Here is a 17,637-nt window from a genome sequence, read left to right as displayed (position 1 = left end):
TCCCCATAACGATAACAAGATCCACATTCATTCCTTAAGAGAAGGAAAGAGAAAAAATAGAAGAAATTTATAATAAGTTTGTCACTATTAAGAACTTGAGAACATTTAAAAGTAAGAAATTGTGAAAAAAATCTCAATTTTTAAAGTCAGAAATAAATTTTTGCAAATTTTGGTTTGAAAATCAAACATTGAAAACATGACACAATTTCTTATACAAATAAGTATTCTGTGTTGTTTGTTATTAAAGGGGACTAGGAATTAATTGTGCCGATACATCACGATTATTGATAAGAAGGATAGAATCACGGTTCATCGGTGAATCGTTGCAGCCCAAGTGTAATGATAGCAAATATTAAAATCCAGTTGTTGCAAAACCAATTGTCAAACTTGTGTGACAGCTCCCTTGTATTTAGTGCTATCCTTCAATCAACAACCAGTAGATATAATATATATTATGTTAATAAGTCTTGCAACTTCTGTAGATATAGAAAATCTGTGGAATATCCCTTATAAAACAGGGCCTAGTTTTTCTGACTCTACTCCAGCTGATAACTTTCAAAATTGCTATCAGAGGCTGGATGTTTGAGACTAGAAGAGAGTGTGAAATCTGTAACATTTTCATGTCAAATAGAATATTTCACCTTGCTAAGACTTAGGACTTTGACTTAGTTGACAAGAGCTCTTCTTTTACTGTCATGATATTTTGAAAATGACTGTCAGGCTAAGAATGATCTTTTGAATCCCAAATTTTTCTTTTGCAGATTTTGCCAACCATACAATCAGCCAATGAACAGACAAGTGGAATTTTGGTAAGTGTTATATTTTAATCCAATTTTAAGTCCTGTATGATTTAAATCTAAAGATAGATTTTTTTAGTCTTTTTCGCCAAAATGAAATTTTTCAGGTTGAATTGAAAGACTAGATCTATGAGACTTATTAGAAAAATAAAGAAATTGGTGAAGTTATTTTTCCAGTTTGAATTGAAAGAAATTGTAGGTCCTTTATTATTTAAATCGATTTTTTAGTCTTTTTTTCTCATTCAGACTAGGTCTATGAGACTTATTACAAAAAAAAAGAAATTGGCGAAATTATTTTTCCAGGTTGAATTAGAAGAAATTGAAAGTAGAAGTGAAGAATATCCTATGACAAGAGCCTTTCTACAGTTATTAAATAACTTAACTAATATACCTATACCTGCTGCATTAGGTGCTGGTTACAGATCACCTGGTTTTGATCCATATCTAGAATTTATCATCAATAATGTCTTCTTGAAATTCTATACTAGAGCTTATAAAAACAGCCAGGAGAAGGTAAGAAGGTTGATTGAAGACTATGGAGGGAAAACTGTCAAAATGCACCATATAAAACTGTGGAATCAATTTAAGCTGATTCATTGCGCAAGGTTCACATGTCACTGGGCCTGCCTAGCTGAATATTATATGCATAAGATAGCTCTTGAAATTTTTCATGGCATTATCTGAATGCGTTTTCCGAAACTTAAAGAAGATGAATTCACGTTTGAAAAATTCTGTAATCTGATTGGTTTAACAAAAACTAATTTGAAATCATTATAGGGATTGACCAATCGAAAGACTGGAATAAAAGACTTATTCAAAGTTTTCGAAACATTTGCCCTAGGATGGTACTATGATAAACTAAATTTGAAATAGCAGGAGTGGTATGTTAGTGCCATTACTAATGAAAATACTTGATATAATTCCAGTGGCAGATAGCTGTTTGCTGTCTAGAGATAATGTGTAAACTATTACATGAACATGAAGTTAAAGAAACAGATTTTATAGAAACAGTAGTTGAAAGACAAGGTGGTGGTACGGTATCTACTAATAAACCACCTGGTCATTTACTCTTATTATATATGTTGAATGATTCCGGTTTACTGAAAATGGTAAGTACTAATTCGGTTGTCAAAATGTACATGTACTTAGGTTTACTTTGGGGTTGCTTGATTGGTGAATTCTGCATTTTTTGCGGATTTATAGAATCAAACAGACGTTCAATAAAATAAATAAGTTTTAGAATGCGTTTCACGTGTGCTGAAAAATAGGTGGTGACAGAATCCAAAATGGCGGAGAAGGAAATAGATTGAAAGCAGAATTAGAAGAGACAACCTGTTCAGAACTCTCCAATCGAGTGTCATTTTGAGTTGTATCTACTGGACCTGACTCAGTGGAAATATGAAATAAATTTATTTTGAAGCATGAATGACTTAAAGACGTTAAATTGCTTGTTTGCTATTCCGAAGGTCCTAGCACTGAGCGCAATTGGTAGCCCATTTAGGTTTGGATTAGTAGGGTGAAGTGAAAAAAAAACACCAAATAGCAATAGAAATTTTGAAATTTGTTTACTGTAAGACTTGCAATATTTTACTCTAGGCTTTTGCCTTCATATAAGACTATACTTTTGCTGAAACAATCTTGGATAACAGGTCTAGTTTGTAATTCTTTTGATCTTTTCTAGATTTTACGACTGTTAGATGATGGGATAATGCAGTTTGAAACCTATACAAATTTTCCAGGTTAGTTAATGAAGCTGGTATTTAAAGAGTAATCTAGAATTCATATCCTGGCAGAAGTAACAGGGTTCTAAATTTTTGATATTGTCAGTATTGGTACCACCTTATCAATAATACAGGTCTGTGAGACTGACATGTAATAAACCATCTTATCATTCAGATAACGATAGGAATTTTAAATCCCTTCTCCTTTCAATCTGTTTAAAAATTTCTCATTAAAGAGTTGTGGAATAATAGGGAGTAAAACTGTTTTTAATATTATTTCATTTAAATTTACTATGAAGACAGTGGTGGCACCAGCCTTCTTAGACTGGGGGTACAAATAGGGGGCAAACTGACTCAATGGGGGGACAACTGCTGAGGCTGAATTCAAATATTGGCTACTCTGTGGTGGTGTTATAGTCACAATCTTCTCATAGATTGTTTTAGAGGGGTCTCTCTAGAAAATTTTTGAAAAAATGAATTGATTTTGTGCGTTCTGGCACATATTTTGGAGAAAAAAGGTAAACATTTAGATTTGTTAAAAATAAAGTAGGGGTACAATTGGGGACTTTTCACCCTCGCTGGATGAAGACTGGCTTTTCAGTAAGGGGTCACTCGACCAGTAACTTCTATATATTCGGAATTCCTGGAATCAAGTGTACATTCAATAAAACAAGTTGGAAGTTCAGAACACGTTTCACATGTGTCGAAAAAATAGTAGGTGCAGATGTAATTCAAAATGGCAGAGAAGGGAAAAGATGGGAAAATTTTGAATGCGACATCTGCTTTTGATTGAGGGCAGAATTGGATCAGCCAGAACCTGTTCAGATCTCTCAAATCGAGTGTAAACCTTGTCATCCTTCATTTTCCTCAGTGTATCACCTAAATTGTAGCATTGAAAACCATAATTGTAAAAAATCAATTTCAATTCAGGTAAAGAAGATCTAGAGAAGGCATGTTTATTATGTTTAAGAATGATAGAAATTAGTCTAGATAAAGAAGAGAAGTTTGAAAGAATGATCCGAGATTCAGGAACGTCTGTAATGATAGCCACCATGGATAAACTCTTATTATCTATTAATCCTAGATCACGTAAAGCTGATCATCTGGTTAACATTGCCAAGTAAGTTATTTGATTAAAAGGAGAAATTACGACGTTATATTTTTTGACAAAGAATTTTAAAAAGGCTACTTAGAATGCAAAATGGTTCAACCTATGAAGCTGTAATTTGGTCATATCTTTGATAGTTTTTGACAAAACCTGAAATAAAACGTGTGGCTCAGTGAGTTAGACGCTTGCTCGCTCACATGAAGGTCCAGGGTTCAATCTCAGCATAGGTCGAGATAATACCTTCGGATTTTTCAACCCGGTTTCCCCCTGTCAGTGATGCAGGTTAGAGGGGCTGACATGGAAAAAGCGTCTAGTCGTTCGGATAGGACAATAAACCGATGCCCCGTATGCTACAGGCTGTTCCTGACAGTTGGAAATCGCAAAAGAGCAGGCTAATACAGCTGTCCTGGCAAAATTTCCCCCATTGCACCCTGCATGGCGTTGCCCGTCTTCATTAGCCCACATGGTGCAGGAAAGTAGGACGTAAAACTCCATTCATTTCATTTATTTCTGAAATAAAAAGTGGTATTATTTTTTCTGGGTCACCAGATATATGGACACAGCTTTATGGAACAGAAACCATAGGTTAAACAGGAGAGAAACTCATTAAATATTAATATTAACAAATTTTTTACTCTGTATTTATTGTTCGTTTTATCATATTCCAGATTTGTTATATTCAACACTCTTTTACCAGAACATGCATTTTCTACAGCTAGAATATTATATTTAGTATGTAGATCAGCTCCAATACAAACAGAATTAGTACATCTATATACCTTAGATGAGGTAAGACAAGTGTAATGGTCAACATATTCTCCTATCTTAAATTAGTCATTTTGTTAGGTGACCTCACATCATAGCAATTATCAGTTGGGTATGCTTGCGAATAATGAAAGTAGTCATGAGTTTTGAAAGCAACTTACAACTCATTTGCATGAGATTTGCCTTCGAAACTTGAGACTGCTATTCTTAAAGGAACCGGTGTGTCATTTTAGGGGTTTGATTTTAATCTTGAATATATGTAAATAGTCTTCAGAAGAACAGATAATTCACGACACACATAAATTTGCAGGCTCAAAATTCAACAGTGAGCTGTAAACACTGTTACTGATTAGCTCAGCTAGAAAAAAATCCCATTTCTGAGACAAAAGAATGATTGGTCAAAAAATGGCCTACCTGTCCCTTTAAACATGTGTTCATTGAGAGAAAAGGATAACATTGCAGTTCTTGTTATATTGAAAATAGCTGACATTGCCTCTTTGAATGGTGCCCTGATAATTTTTTTTTTATCATTTAAAGAATGTAAATCGTGATCTAATGCAAGGATTTGTAGAATGTTTAGAAATAGATGATGCTGAGCCTAGAATAGATAAAACTGATTTACAAGCAGGTAAATGATTTATTATGATATGTAGAACATTGTTTCAGCCTGTTTAATGCTGGGGAATAACATGTAGGTCTGGCTATCCATCTTGACATGGGTTGAGATACTCGCTTATATGCAGGTAGAAGGATCTGATAATGAATTGATACCATCTGATGCACATCTTATATCTTAAGACTGTTGAAAATTGAAAAAGAGTGGATGCGTCTGTAATGGTAAAATTTTCCCCCTTGCATACTGATGTTGCTTTTCAATTTCATAAGCCTAATAAAAGAAACTAAAATTGAATACATCGTTAATTGTTATGAAAATTCGAATTCTTTTCAGAAGAAGATTTTACGACAGCTCAGATAAAGAATGCTACAAGACAACATATTATACAGTTAATGTTATATGCTATGGAACAATCAGCCCCTAACCTAGCTCACTGGTTATTAGGTTTTGAGTTACGTAAACCTGTTGTAAAAACTAACCTACAAGACCCAGGTAGGTTCTATAACACCTTCTCTTTTGTCTGTCAGTGAATAAGCTTATTTTGAGCTTTGATGCTCAATGGGTATATTATTTAAAGCTGAATTCATTCCACCTTTCCTGTGATTTAGTAGGTTTTGTTTTTTTTTCTATAAAACAGGGCCCAATATTTTTTGGTTCACCCAATATGCTTGTAATGTACAAATATGTCTCAGATTGGATTCATTATTTGACCTTCAGCCCTTGAACACTGAGGGTCTTAATGCTGCATGCTATAAAATAGGTATAGCAGGTATATAATGTATCATAGCACAGTTTTCATGAGTTAACCCATTTAAACAGCCTAGTTATAGCACAGATAGGCTCCTCCCACTTGTTTATACATTGATAAGATCAAAGGAAATTCTCAATATCATATTATGAATCATTTTGTAACATGGCTGGTTGAACAGCGGGAACTAATTCCATTTCTTCATTTGTCGTTACAGGTGTATTAGGATCACCTAAGACATGTCTACATTCTATATTAACATTATTAAATAATGGAGTAGGTAGTCGGACAGGACCAACATGTTTACAGCACACACCAAGACTAGCTGAATTAGCTTATCATCTTATCTATGTATTGTGTGCTAATAAAGATACCACAGCACCAACATTACGTTATCTGAGAACAGCTCACGATTTCTTATACAGACAGTTACAACATCTACCTTTTAAATCTACTGATACTGGTAAGCTTGGAAATTGACCATTGCATTTTTTATATAAACAATATTTTGTTGATAGTGAAAGAGATTCGGGAACAGGTTTGCACCTGTACAACCCATCTCCAGACATGGACGTTTCCCTGTGTCAATGATGCAGGTAAGAGTAGCTGACACGGAAAAAGCGTCTAGTCATTCCGATGGGACAATAAACCGAAGCCCTGTGTGCTACAGACTGTGCACATTAAAGATCCCTTGACAGTTGGAAATCGAAAGAAGAGCAGACTAATGCCGCTGTCAAGGATAAATTGCCTGTTTTCATTAGCCCACATGGTGCAGAAAAGTAGGACCTAAAACTCCATTCATTTCATTTCCAGACATCAATTGATAAAGCTCAATTTCAGCCATCTGTATCACTTTTCCAAACAAAAATGTGACATGTAGTTGGTCTATGATAAAATGAAAATGTACTGCCACAATAGTTATCCTGTGTTATCATCAAAGACATAACATGGATGATATCTGTGTCAGCAAATATTAGTATTGACCTTGAAATTTAGATAAATTAGATAAGTTTTATTCTTCCAAGTAATCAAATTTCTAATTGCTTTACAAATTCCTCTGAAGGATTTTTGTGCAGAAACTGGCATCAGAGTTGAAGTTAAATATTTATTGCAGATACTGTAGGCCCTCAGTCCTGGTTGTTGAAGACTATAGCTATAGAGTTGAGATTAACCAGTCTAAATAGACAACGTTCTCATACACAGAGATTGTTATATTTATTATTAGATGATACAGAAGATCATGCCGGTGAGTTGTTGTTTTGTTTTTTGTTGCTGAATTTAGCTAAAAAATGTGTAAACATTGGGTGAAATGCTACTAGGATTGATTACAAGCCTGTTTACAAGGGACATAACTTTCATTTATTGTCTGACAAGTTATGTTAAAGGGACAGGTGTGAGGGGTTGATTTTTGTCTTGAATATATGTAAATAGTCTTCAGAAGTACCAGAAATGTATGAAAATCACATAATTCCTTTAAAAATACTTCAAACTAGAAATTTTATTCACTATTTCTGTATATGTTTTTCTATATATCATAGAGTATCTTAAATTGACAAGTCGTAATTTCAACATTCAAACGCAGATAATTCTGGACACTGAACACTATTACTGATTGGCTCAGCTAAAAAATTCTTCTTTCTAAGACTAAAGTATGATTGGTCAAAAAAAAATGGTCTACCTGTACCTTTAAATTTCTTGACATTATGGTATTTGATACATAAAGTGGTATTTTCTCTGAACTAGATTAATCAAACACATTTGATTCTGAGTTGAAAGTAATGCTGTAAGAAGCCTTCTTTTAAGAGTGACTGAAGTATTTTATTCTTCAAGCTTTCGTCGTCATAGATTTCATCAGGTGACAATGTTGAAAGCTCTAAACTCTGAATTATCGTTTGTCAAATAAGGTTATCAAAATGGTGGAGTAGAGGATGTTATAGATGTATCAGGATGGGATAGAGAAACGTCCATGTTTGTTAGTGGTACAGCTTCACAGAATAAAACAATCGCTCGGTCAGGTCAGTTGACATTTAATGATTTTATTTTGCTGTGTATAAATACCGTATCTTAGCAACCAAAGTTTTGAGGCAATGCAATTAGTTTATAGCTTATATTTTTAGGTTTTTTATACGCCCACATGGAAATGTGGACGTATATTGCCGTCGCCCCTGTCTGTTGGTCCAACAACATTTCTTGTGAACACAATAGAGACTACAGTTTTCAACTGATTTTGATGAAATTTGGTGTGATCATTTATATTGATGAGATCTTGGTCAAGTTTGAATTTGACGATCTTTCGATGAACGGTTTTTGAGTTATTGCCCTTGACTTAGGAAAAACGCTTCAAAATTTGAGACAATTTTCAATTCATTTATTGAAACATGGTTTGATCATGTATATTGATGTGATAAGTTGATGTATTTGGGTTGTTGATATTGATTTTAAAAAATTTGGTGGAATTTCTCAGCATAGATAACTGTCAGTAAGAGAAAATTCATACTTTAATCACTAATGACTGTTTTATCATTTCTGACAGCTGCCAGTGGGCGTATGTTACCTTGCCTGGCAAGCTATCTTTCATATTTTCTTTTATTGAACAACTTTTAAGAATGGTATTCTGTATTTTTCAATGGTCCATACTTTTGGTTAGACATTGTTCACATTTAGTTCATGCTTATTCCACAAGCTGCAATTTTGGATGTTTGCTTTTATGTTTCATTTATATTTTCCATGATACCTACTGTTTTAGCCTTAGGGGACAAAATGTCACAAACTTTGAGCAATGAAGTATGAAATTGTTGGGCATGCTGAAGCAAGCTTGTGCTCAATCCATTTTCTTATCAAATTGATTATGTTTTCAGGAAAGAGAACAAGAAGAAAGTTACTGTGTCTGCTAGATTCTGTGACATTTAGTCAAGATTATCCAGAGCAGTTACAGCTAGATTTCTTTGATCCTAAGTTAATAGAACAAGTGATTTCTAACTGTGAGAGTAAGACAGAGAATGATGTTATTCATTGTGATGTTAGAGCCTTACATAGAATATTAATCAGTGAACTCAATAATCAACAAGGGTCTTTAATGGCCGGACAGAGACCTTTAATCATGGGGGTAAGTGATGTATCTTTTCATGTTTTTTAATACAAGGTATTCTGAACTATTTTATAAGAGACTGATAGTGCCATCAGTGACATTAGTGGTTCTTGCAAATCAACTTAAACTAGGCAATTTATGATGTCATTATCAAAAAAGCTTCTTATGATATCCAAGAGTCTTGGTGTTAATGACACCCAAAGATAAAAGAAAATTGCCGTCTGCTTACAATGCTTCATATGTTGTGAATAAAATGAACAAATGAAATGATCCTTTGTCAAAAAGAGTTGTATTTGATTTCCTTGCAAATTGACTGAAACGATTTATTTTTGAACAGGAAATTAAGCAGATATTAGCGACAGTAGTGATACGTAATAAAGTTCGAGGTAACCTATATACTAAAAGACAATCGTTTGAATCCTGGAGACAGGTAGCTGAAGTTTTATTAAGTGCCTGTCCAGAAGATGTACTTAATGGTGAAACCAGAGAAATAGTCATCTTTGAACTACTACAAGATCTTCTCCTCAAGGTAAGAATCAGACAGATTGTTTTTAGGATTTCATGGGCTATGGTATTGATTTTTCCTGACTAACCTGCTAATAAGTTTGTCGAAAAACTTTAACCAGTGATTGTTGTTCTATAAAGCTGTGTCTATATATGCTAATAAGTAGGTTAAATCCTTAAACACAGTTGAAAATTGTCAAGATTTCATAGGTATTTTGTTCATGATTAAAATTTAATTTCTGTTTTGTTTTCTGATAATTTTCATCTTGATTGAAATCTAACAAGCTTTCTACTACAGTCGTATTCTAGTGACGGTACTTTGACCCAATCAATGTCATGTAGAACATGTTTCTTGATAACATCAAATTGTGGGATTACATAACCTTAAGCAGAGTATAATGTGGATTTCGCTATCCCACAATTCATTCTGTTACCATGAACTTTCACTCACTCAAAGTCATGTAGAACATGTTTCAAATTGTGGGATAACATAACCGAAAGATGAGAATAATGTGGATTTCGCTATCCCACAATTCGTTATGTTATCATGACATACTTTGATTGGAATGTTGATAGAAAACTTGTTAGATTACAATAATGAAAAATTTCAGAAAACAAAAAAGAAACGAAATTGTAATCGAATTTTAATTGGATAGTGGATTCATTATGACCATACTTATGTATTATTTCTTCATCAGGTTGCAAAGGAAGATTCTTTACCAGAGTTAACTGCCCCTGTTGCTGGTGTGGTTTTAACACTGATGGCCAATCTACTCCAGTGTTTCATATCAGATGTTAGCCAATCAGAGAAGAGTTTACAAACAGCCAGTGCTCAACAAGCTGGTGATGGATTGAGTGCTGGTATATCTAGATCAACCTGGAGTCAATCTGCTGGTTCTAGAACATTGTTTGCTACATCACTCCAACTGGTTCTGAAAGGCTTACTAGATTACATTCTCAAAACTAGTAAGTATAGAGAAAAACCATTGTTACCAGGAATACTCATCAACAAGATTATAACCCATGATGACCATTGTTTGACTTTAGGATTCCAAACCCCTTATCTGACATGGGCTACAGCTAGAAGGGATATGTGTGCATTGATGAAAAACTGAAAAATGTAGGCTTATGTTGTTGCCATGGCAATTTCGCCTTAAGTGTATTGCATGTCTTCATATTTGCATTATTAGTACAAAAAACATCACATTTCATTTCTCTTGATGTTGTGTTCTGATTATTATAATTATCAAGTCAGTTATTTTGATCTATGTGAAGTTGTTCACTAGGGTTCTTAGATTGTGGATATCAGTTTATTCTCTTCTATATTTATAGGTGCTGGATCACAGAGAGTAAGAGCTAATCTGTATGGGTCACTGTTATATTATTTACAAATAGCTCAAAAACCTCAATCAGTACACAATAAAGGTTAGTTTCTGTTGAAATTGTTTAGGAGGTAGTGAGAGTCAGTAGAAAAGAAGGAAACAACTATATTTTACAAGGATAACAACTGAGGTTCACAGTTAAGGATCCTTTCTACCAGCTGGTCCCAGGCATTTCTCCTTTCCTGGATTATCTGTACCCATTTACAGCTGGGTTGACTGGAATTATGTGTGAAGATGACTTATTCAAGGTCATCGGACACACACATTAAAAAAAGCAGGCGCTTTTGGTTCTTTTCATGATGTCATCTGCTTGATTATGTTAAGCAAATGGTGTCTGTGGGTTCTAATCTCGATCGGTTTGTGATAGTTTGTGTGATAGTTGAATATGTCATCTTTAGTTGTATTTCCCGTCAACCAAGCTGTAAATGGGTATGGATTATCAATGCCAAGTAGTTTGGCCAAGGATCAGCTGGTAGAAAGGATCCTTAATTGTGAACCTAAGTTGTTATCCTTGTGAAATATAGTTGTTTCTCTCTTTCTTTTTGTTTGTTTTCATCAAAAGCATTCAGGATATGCCATTTTATCATCACTGAATCATTTCATGTAAATGAAAAATGATTTTAGTATGTTTTTCAACTATAGAAGATAGAAGTACAGTGAGTCGTGTGTTAGGAACATCTGATACTGAATATGAACAGCTAGCTAAAGAAAATATCACCACTATAATGGGATATGGTGATAATTTTATGGATGTTGTTTGTAAAGATGCTTGTGATGGACATGATATAGGACGGGTAAGATGGCTACAGATATTATCTGATTATATTTCTAAATCAAGCACATTTCAACTCTTGTATCACTTTGCAGAATGAAAATAAGATGTGTGGTTCATCTGCAATTGAGTATAAATATAATATACAATAGAAGTGAAGACAGACAGGATATATAATTATTTTTAGGATAGCATGTTAGTATACAACTGAGAAACTTGTCATTTTTGATGGTAAAATTTATTCAAATGTATATAGCCCTAGGGCTGGGCGATATACCGGTAAATACTGGTATAGGAATTTATATTGTTAATAATATCGCCTGATTAAAATATACCGAAATATCACCATATTGTGATATAATGGTAGTTATCATGATATAACTGAAAATTTTTAAAGATATAAGATCATCTACATAATTTTAACAAGTAACTTAATATTTGAAACAGATGTTTTTTTGGTGATGTTAAAGACTGGGGTGTTTTAAGAGATATTTATTGTTTTATGTTACATTTAAAATTTCTAGATCATAATTTTCTTTCTAAAACCAATAAAAAACAAACTTAAAAAATATCACGATATATACCCATATCGTGATATATTAATGCTTAATATCGTGATATCAACTTGAACCAATATCACCTAGCCCTACTGATAGTGAAGTGATAGCTAGTAAATGTTGAAAAATCTCTTGAAATCTTGTGACTATTACTTTACTAGTTTATGAATTAAGTTCAAGCTTTTTTTGGAAAGTAAGTCTTGTTAGAATGACATCAAAACCAGGTTCCATGAAGAATTCCAAAGACATTTTTTTTTTAACATTTTAGATGCTAGCTCTATCTGTACTAGATATGATTGTATCAATGGATGTCTATCAACAGTGGATGACTTATTTAAGTGGCAAGGGATATTTACAACACTTGGTGGACAGTTTACTACAAGATGACCTTGAGCTTCAGAAATTATTACGCCCTAATCCAGAACAAATTCGAGCTATGTACATATACCAGTCAAAAATGGTAAGTATTAAATAGCCAAACAATTTGTTGAAAATGTTCTTTGACTCGATTACCTGCTCTGGGACAGTCAGTTCAGCTGAGTTATACCTACCCCTGAGTTGTACTCAGTTTCAAAATGGAGGTTTGTCGTCTTCTGTTTCATCATTATTACAGGTATGTCATTGGATCTTAAAAGTTAGTCATGTTTGAGTTCAGTGTCATTTTGAATGAAAACTTAATTTCATTTTATTGCGTTGGAATGTACATACACATTTCACTTTACTTTTTTGATGAAATCTGGTGTCATCTATTACAATAAGATCGTGGTCAAGTTTGAATTTGACGATTTTTCAATGAATTGAATTTTAGTTAATGTCCTTGACTTCGTAAAAATGCATAAAGACTTGTGGACAGTTTATGTCGAAATTTTATTAAATAATGTGTGTTTGTTTAAATCAACAATATCTTGCACAAATTAGATTTTTGGTATGATTTGACACAGATTGGTGACTGCCCTTGATATACTGAAGATAGTGGACCACAGCCATATACGCCCTTCACGGCATGCGGATGGTAAAAACGAAACATCCATCTTAAGTTTCATCAAAATCGGTTGAAAACTAAGAGAGTAATAGCATATTCAAGTTTTTGGGGCAAGGGCAATAACTCTGCTTTGAAAATAGCTAAAATTCGAACTTGATCTTCGTTTTATGAATATGTATACACATATCGAATTTCATATGATTCCATCAAAAAATCTAGTTTTTAGAGCATTTACAAGCAAATGTTGACAGACGGACGGACAGGGGTGCCGACAATATACGTCCACATAGAGAGATGTGGGCGTATAAAAATGTAGCTGGGAAGTGGGCAAAGCTTGCTAGTCAAACACTTGTTTCTTTAAATTACAGAGTTTATTAACCAGATTTGGTGAAACTACAGCTGGTGCTCATCTATTAATAAGATGTGGTATGATGCAGAAACTATCAGCTTGTCAATTCTTTGATTTACGACCAGATACTGATAGGTAAGTCATTATAATTATGAATTTTCAACCTTACTTGTACCATTATCTGGATGTAGTAAATGACCGTAAAAAACGTCAAATAGTTGACCTATGACTAAAATCAGGCACACACCGATTTTTATAGGCTTTGTCTACGCTTGTGGTTCCCAACCTTTCTCATCCTTCACACCCCTGGAGCAATCACCTGGACCTTTCACACCCCCAAAAATTTGTTTCATCCACATTTTCAGCATGTGCTGATGCGAGGTGCTCTCTCAATTCAAAACAAATTCTTCTCCTACACCAGTCGACCACACCCCTGACACCCTAGTCCCTCACCCCGGGGGAAGGGGGGGGGTCTATGACATCCACTAAAAAATTAGGAGTGATCAAGGAAACCCCATCTGTGTGGTTTATCTACATCATTTATTGTAACCAATACAACTACGGGTGTTATTATCACATGCTCAACATTTTGGTAGCTCTGCAAAAGAACAACAGAGGGGCTCTAGTCAGGATAAAGGATCAGCTAATGTCTACACATCCAAATAATTTGATGCTGTCAAAAAAAAATCCTACAAAGTTCCATCAAAAGATCATCTAGTGTGTGTTAGATTACATGATCAGGGCCACATAAACAAAAATTCTGATCATTTTTTGTACTGTACAATGCATATTCATTCCGTTGAATACGTCAAGATCAATTACTGTTTTCTGATCCTTATCAACATTGATAGAATTTACATCTGTATTTTCGTGGCATTTAGTAATTGAGGTATGAATATATGAACACAATTTTATGGATAACAATTACTTTAATAAATAACTTGCGACGTTTTGATGATGATACTTTCGTCTTTATAAAGCAATGATTGACCAGATGATTGATCATTGCTTGATAAAGACGAAAGTAGCATCATCAAAACGTCGCAAGTTATTTATTAAAGTAATTTTTATCCATATAATTGTGTTCATCTATACATCTGTATTATTTTGTTTAATTTCAGATCAGCAAGTTTACAAGAAAGATGTGATGATGAGTTTATACCAAGTCCATTAGCTAGATATCGTATATTATTATCATCAGCATTAAAACTAGGTCTAGCTATATTAACATCAGTTGGTGTAGAAAGTAAAGATATAGCAGCACAAGTCATGTTGTTTGTTGTAACTCACAATGAAGTGTTTACTACCATACTAAAAGATAGAGGTCCTAGTCTCTCATTACCAGCTTTAAAAGAATTAGCTCTCACTACAGCTTTAATAGCTAGAGCCAACTATCATAGTAAGTGAAATGTTGCTTTCTCGGGTGATAAAACTGAATTTGAGCTATCTGTATCACTCTTGCTTTTTGTCTCTTTTCCCATCTATATCATATTGATAATAGTGGTTGTTCATATATACAGCTTCAATCAATAAAATATAAAAAAAATTACAGATCTGCTACAGGCTGTACATTTTAAAGATACTATTGGGAAAAAAGAGTAGACTCTTACCACTGTCCTAGCTAACTTTCCGCTATTGCACACTGCAAGGCATTGTCTGTGTTCATAAGCTCAATCGGGTGCAGAAAAATAGGACATAAAACACCCTTTTATTGTCGTTTTTACATTACAGCTGATCTGGGTTCAGAATATCTAGATAATGAAACAGCTATAATAGAGTTTAAAGGTCATCGAGCTAGAATACAGCGTCAGATGATAGCTCTCTTACCACGTTACTGTTTCTCAGAGAGATATAATAAACAGTTAAAATCACTAGATGAATCAGAGAGACTAGAGAGTACTAGTGGTGATATACAGTCAGATATTAAACTAGCTATACAAGAAATATCATCTAATCTTCTAGCTTACTGTCGATCTTTACTTACTGAATCAGGTATGTTATCTATATGATTGAAATTAGGAACCCTTTTCATAAAAATATTAACGTTTAAGTCATTTTTACGCACTTAAATCGATTACCCTAATCAGAATGACGTCACAAATCGAATCTGATTTATACTGCAGGATAAATGAACATTATACTATTTATAGTTTCCAAGATGGCGGCAAGGCAGGAAGAAATTACCCATTACACGTAATGGTTTTGACATGTTGAACGCCATTACTAAAGCTACAGCGCTCCAAAGTTGATTTACTCGATTAACGTATATCAATTTGATTCGCTGCTACAATAAATGCGCTGATTACCATAATCAAATTTGATTCGATACAGGATAAATGGTTTTTTAGACCAAATCGAATCAGATTAACCCACAATAAATTCGACTTTGATGATTAAACATTCATCTTATAAATCAAGCAGGAAATCACGATGGGCATACATGAAGTTGACTTGGAATCCATCACAAAATATCAAACTCTCAAAATGTCAGGGACCATGACAAAAAGGGAAGGGTGTGTGCTTTTCGCTGATATTGTAATATTCCCTGAGAAAACTCAGAGCTGAACATGTGTACAGTGAAAAAAATCCAAGGGAGCACCACAGGCAAACAAAGCTGCCATGGTCATCAGGAACTTGGTGTTAACCTGGCATTAGCTGTTGTTGATCCTTACTTACTGAATCAGATTTTATCACAAGCATTTTGCTCACACCAATCCTTGGAGAAATTTCAGGAATTAAATATATAAGTCAACTGTGTAAAAAAAGTACATTTTTTCCAGCACCAACAAGTCAGTTTAGTAGAATAATATTTGGACCAAGTTTAGAAGAAGCTAGTGCTAGAGACTTAAATACATTAGATGGTAGGTTTGTGTGTTATTTATTTTGTTTTTCAAGTCCTATAGAGATGTTATCATATGAATATTTGCTTCCATATTTATGCTTTCTTCAGCATGTCAAAATGAAAATTTTCAAACCATCAAATAGAACATATTGATTGGAGAAATGAAAGTCATAGTATCTAGGCTGTATTGAAAAATTTAGCAATGGCAAATGGCAGCAATTTGATTGGATTGTACATTAGCGAATATCAGCCAATCAGTGTCCTATATAGAAAGTCTGTAATAAATGAGCCATAATGTTTGGCTGTATGTCCTTGCATACAATCTAATCAAATTGCTGCATTATATGGCTATTACAGTCAAGGTATAAGAAGACGTTTATAATAGCTTGACATTGTGAAGGTGGACAACTGTCTGTGAATAAGTTATAGTCACATTTCTTAAATTAGACAATGAAATGTACATGCGTGAAAAATGTGTTTTGTTTATTTGTAGATTATTCAATATGTAGTCTATCAAGTAGTACACAAGTACCTAATCTGGGTGTAGTAATCTACCAGTTAAGACATTGTACTAATAACTTTATGGCTGTATTTGATAGTCATAGACAACATGTACAGAAATTATCCACTTTAACAGAGCTTACAACAGAAGATTTAAAAGAGGTTTGTATTGTATATAGATAGAAAGAAAAGAAAGAAACAACTATATTTTACAAGGATAACAACTTAGGTTCACGAAGGATCCTTTCTACCAGCTGATCCTTGGCCAAACCTTTTGACATTGATTTTTCCCAGATAATCCGTACCCATTTACAGCTTGGTCGACTGGAATTATCAGTGAAGATGACTTATACAAGGTTATCAGACTGTCCCAGAGTCGACCAAGATTAGAACCCACAACCGCCATTTGTTGACATAATTAAGTAAATGACTTTATGTTTAGAACTGACTGCTATAGAACTCAAGAAAATTGATATTTAAGATGACATATTGTGTTGTCTGTGGTGCAGATTTCTAGAGCATTGCATCATGAAAAATTAGACTCTTTTAAGCAGCTTCTTTAAGTGTTTGTTTGTATCATTGTCGCCTTGGTGTTTTTCAGTTTTCCAATGTTATCTCCAATGAAAAGATGTCTTCACAACAGAAACAAATTTTGGCCAAGAAAAGATTACAACAGATAGTGAAATCTAAATCACAAGAATTACAGCATTTAGCCTGTATCCTTTTACCTGTATTATAGAAACAGTATACTAGACCGTATGCCTATGTTTAGATAAGTTTTTATGTGAAATTGGGTCTTGTGCATATTGTAATGTTCCCCATATGAAGTGGTATTTTTTTTTTCTGTCCTTCTATCAAACATAATTTTCTCAAAATTCTTAAAGGAATACTACCTCATAAAATGA

The 17,637-nt window shown here is 33.8% G+C and overlaps 1 protein-coding gene across 1 annotated transcript in view; it reads left to right on the top strand.

Annotated features, from left to right (window-relative positions):
• Window positions 1-17,471, top strand: part of LOTGIDRAFT_237278 (hypothetical protein) — a gene marked incomplete at both ends in the record, with an annotated part of 27,263 nt that extends 9,792 nt beyond the window's left edge. The window contains 24 exons of the mRNA XM_009046413.1: window positions 762-809; window positions 1,101-1,310; window positions 1,724-1,906; window positions 2,479-2,536; window positions 3,449-3,638; window positions 4,295-4,415; window positions 4,929-5,019; window positions 5,341-5,499; window positions 5,973-6,218; window positions 6,274-6,351; window positions 6,870-7,001; window positions 7,660-7,770; window positions 8,614-8,861; window positions 9,181-9,372; window positions 10,046-10,313; window positions 10,680-10,772; window positions 11,372-11,523; window positions 12,327-12,518; window positions 13,409-13,524; window positions 14,511-14,788; window positions 15,121-15,381; window positions 16,170-16,250; window positions 16,725-16,894; window positions 17,334-17,471. Coding sequence (XP_009044661.1) covers window positions 762-809; window positions 1,101-1,310; window positions 1,724-1,906; window positions 2,479-2,536; window positions 3,449-3,638; window positions 4,295-4,415; window positions 4,929-5,019; window positions 5,341-5,499; window positions 5,973-6,218; window positions 6,274-6,351; window positions 6,870-7,001; window positions 7,660-7,770; window positions 8,614-8,861; window positions 9,181-9,372; window positions 10,046-10,313; window positions 10,680-10,772; window positions 11,372-11,523; window positions 12,327-12,518; window positions 13,409-13,524; window positions 14,511-14,788; window positions 15,121-15,381; window positions 16,170-16,250; window positions 16,725-16,894; window positions 17,334-17,471 — 3,816 coding nt within the window. The remainder of the gene's footprint in view (window positions 1-761; window positions 810-1,100; window positions 1,311-1,723; window positions 1,907-2,478; window positions 2,537-3,448; window positions 3,639-4,294; window positions 4,416-4,928; window positions 5,020-5,340; window positions 5,500-5,972; window positions 6,219-6,273; window positions 6,352-6,869; window positions 7,002-7,659; window positions 7,771-8,613; window positions 8,862-9,180; window positions 9,373-10,045; window positions 10,314-10,679; window positions 10,773-11,371; window positions 11,524-12,326; window positions 12,519-13,408; window positions 13,525-14,510; window positions 14,789-15,120; window positions 15,382-16,169; window positions 16,251-16,724; window positions 16,895-17,333) is intronic.
• Window positions 17,472-17,637: the final 166 nt, after the last annotated feature.

This window comes from Lottia gigantea (genome assembly GCF_000327385.1).
Source record: "Lottia gigantea unplaced genomic scaffold LOTGIsca_101, whole genome shotgun sequence".
Classification (NCBI taxonomy): Eukaryota; Metazoa; Mollusca; class Gastropoda; family Lottiidae; genus Lottia; species Lottia gigantea.
This window is presented reverse-complemented; position numbering and strand designations above follow the sequence as displayed.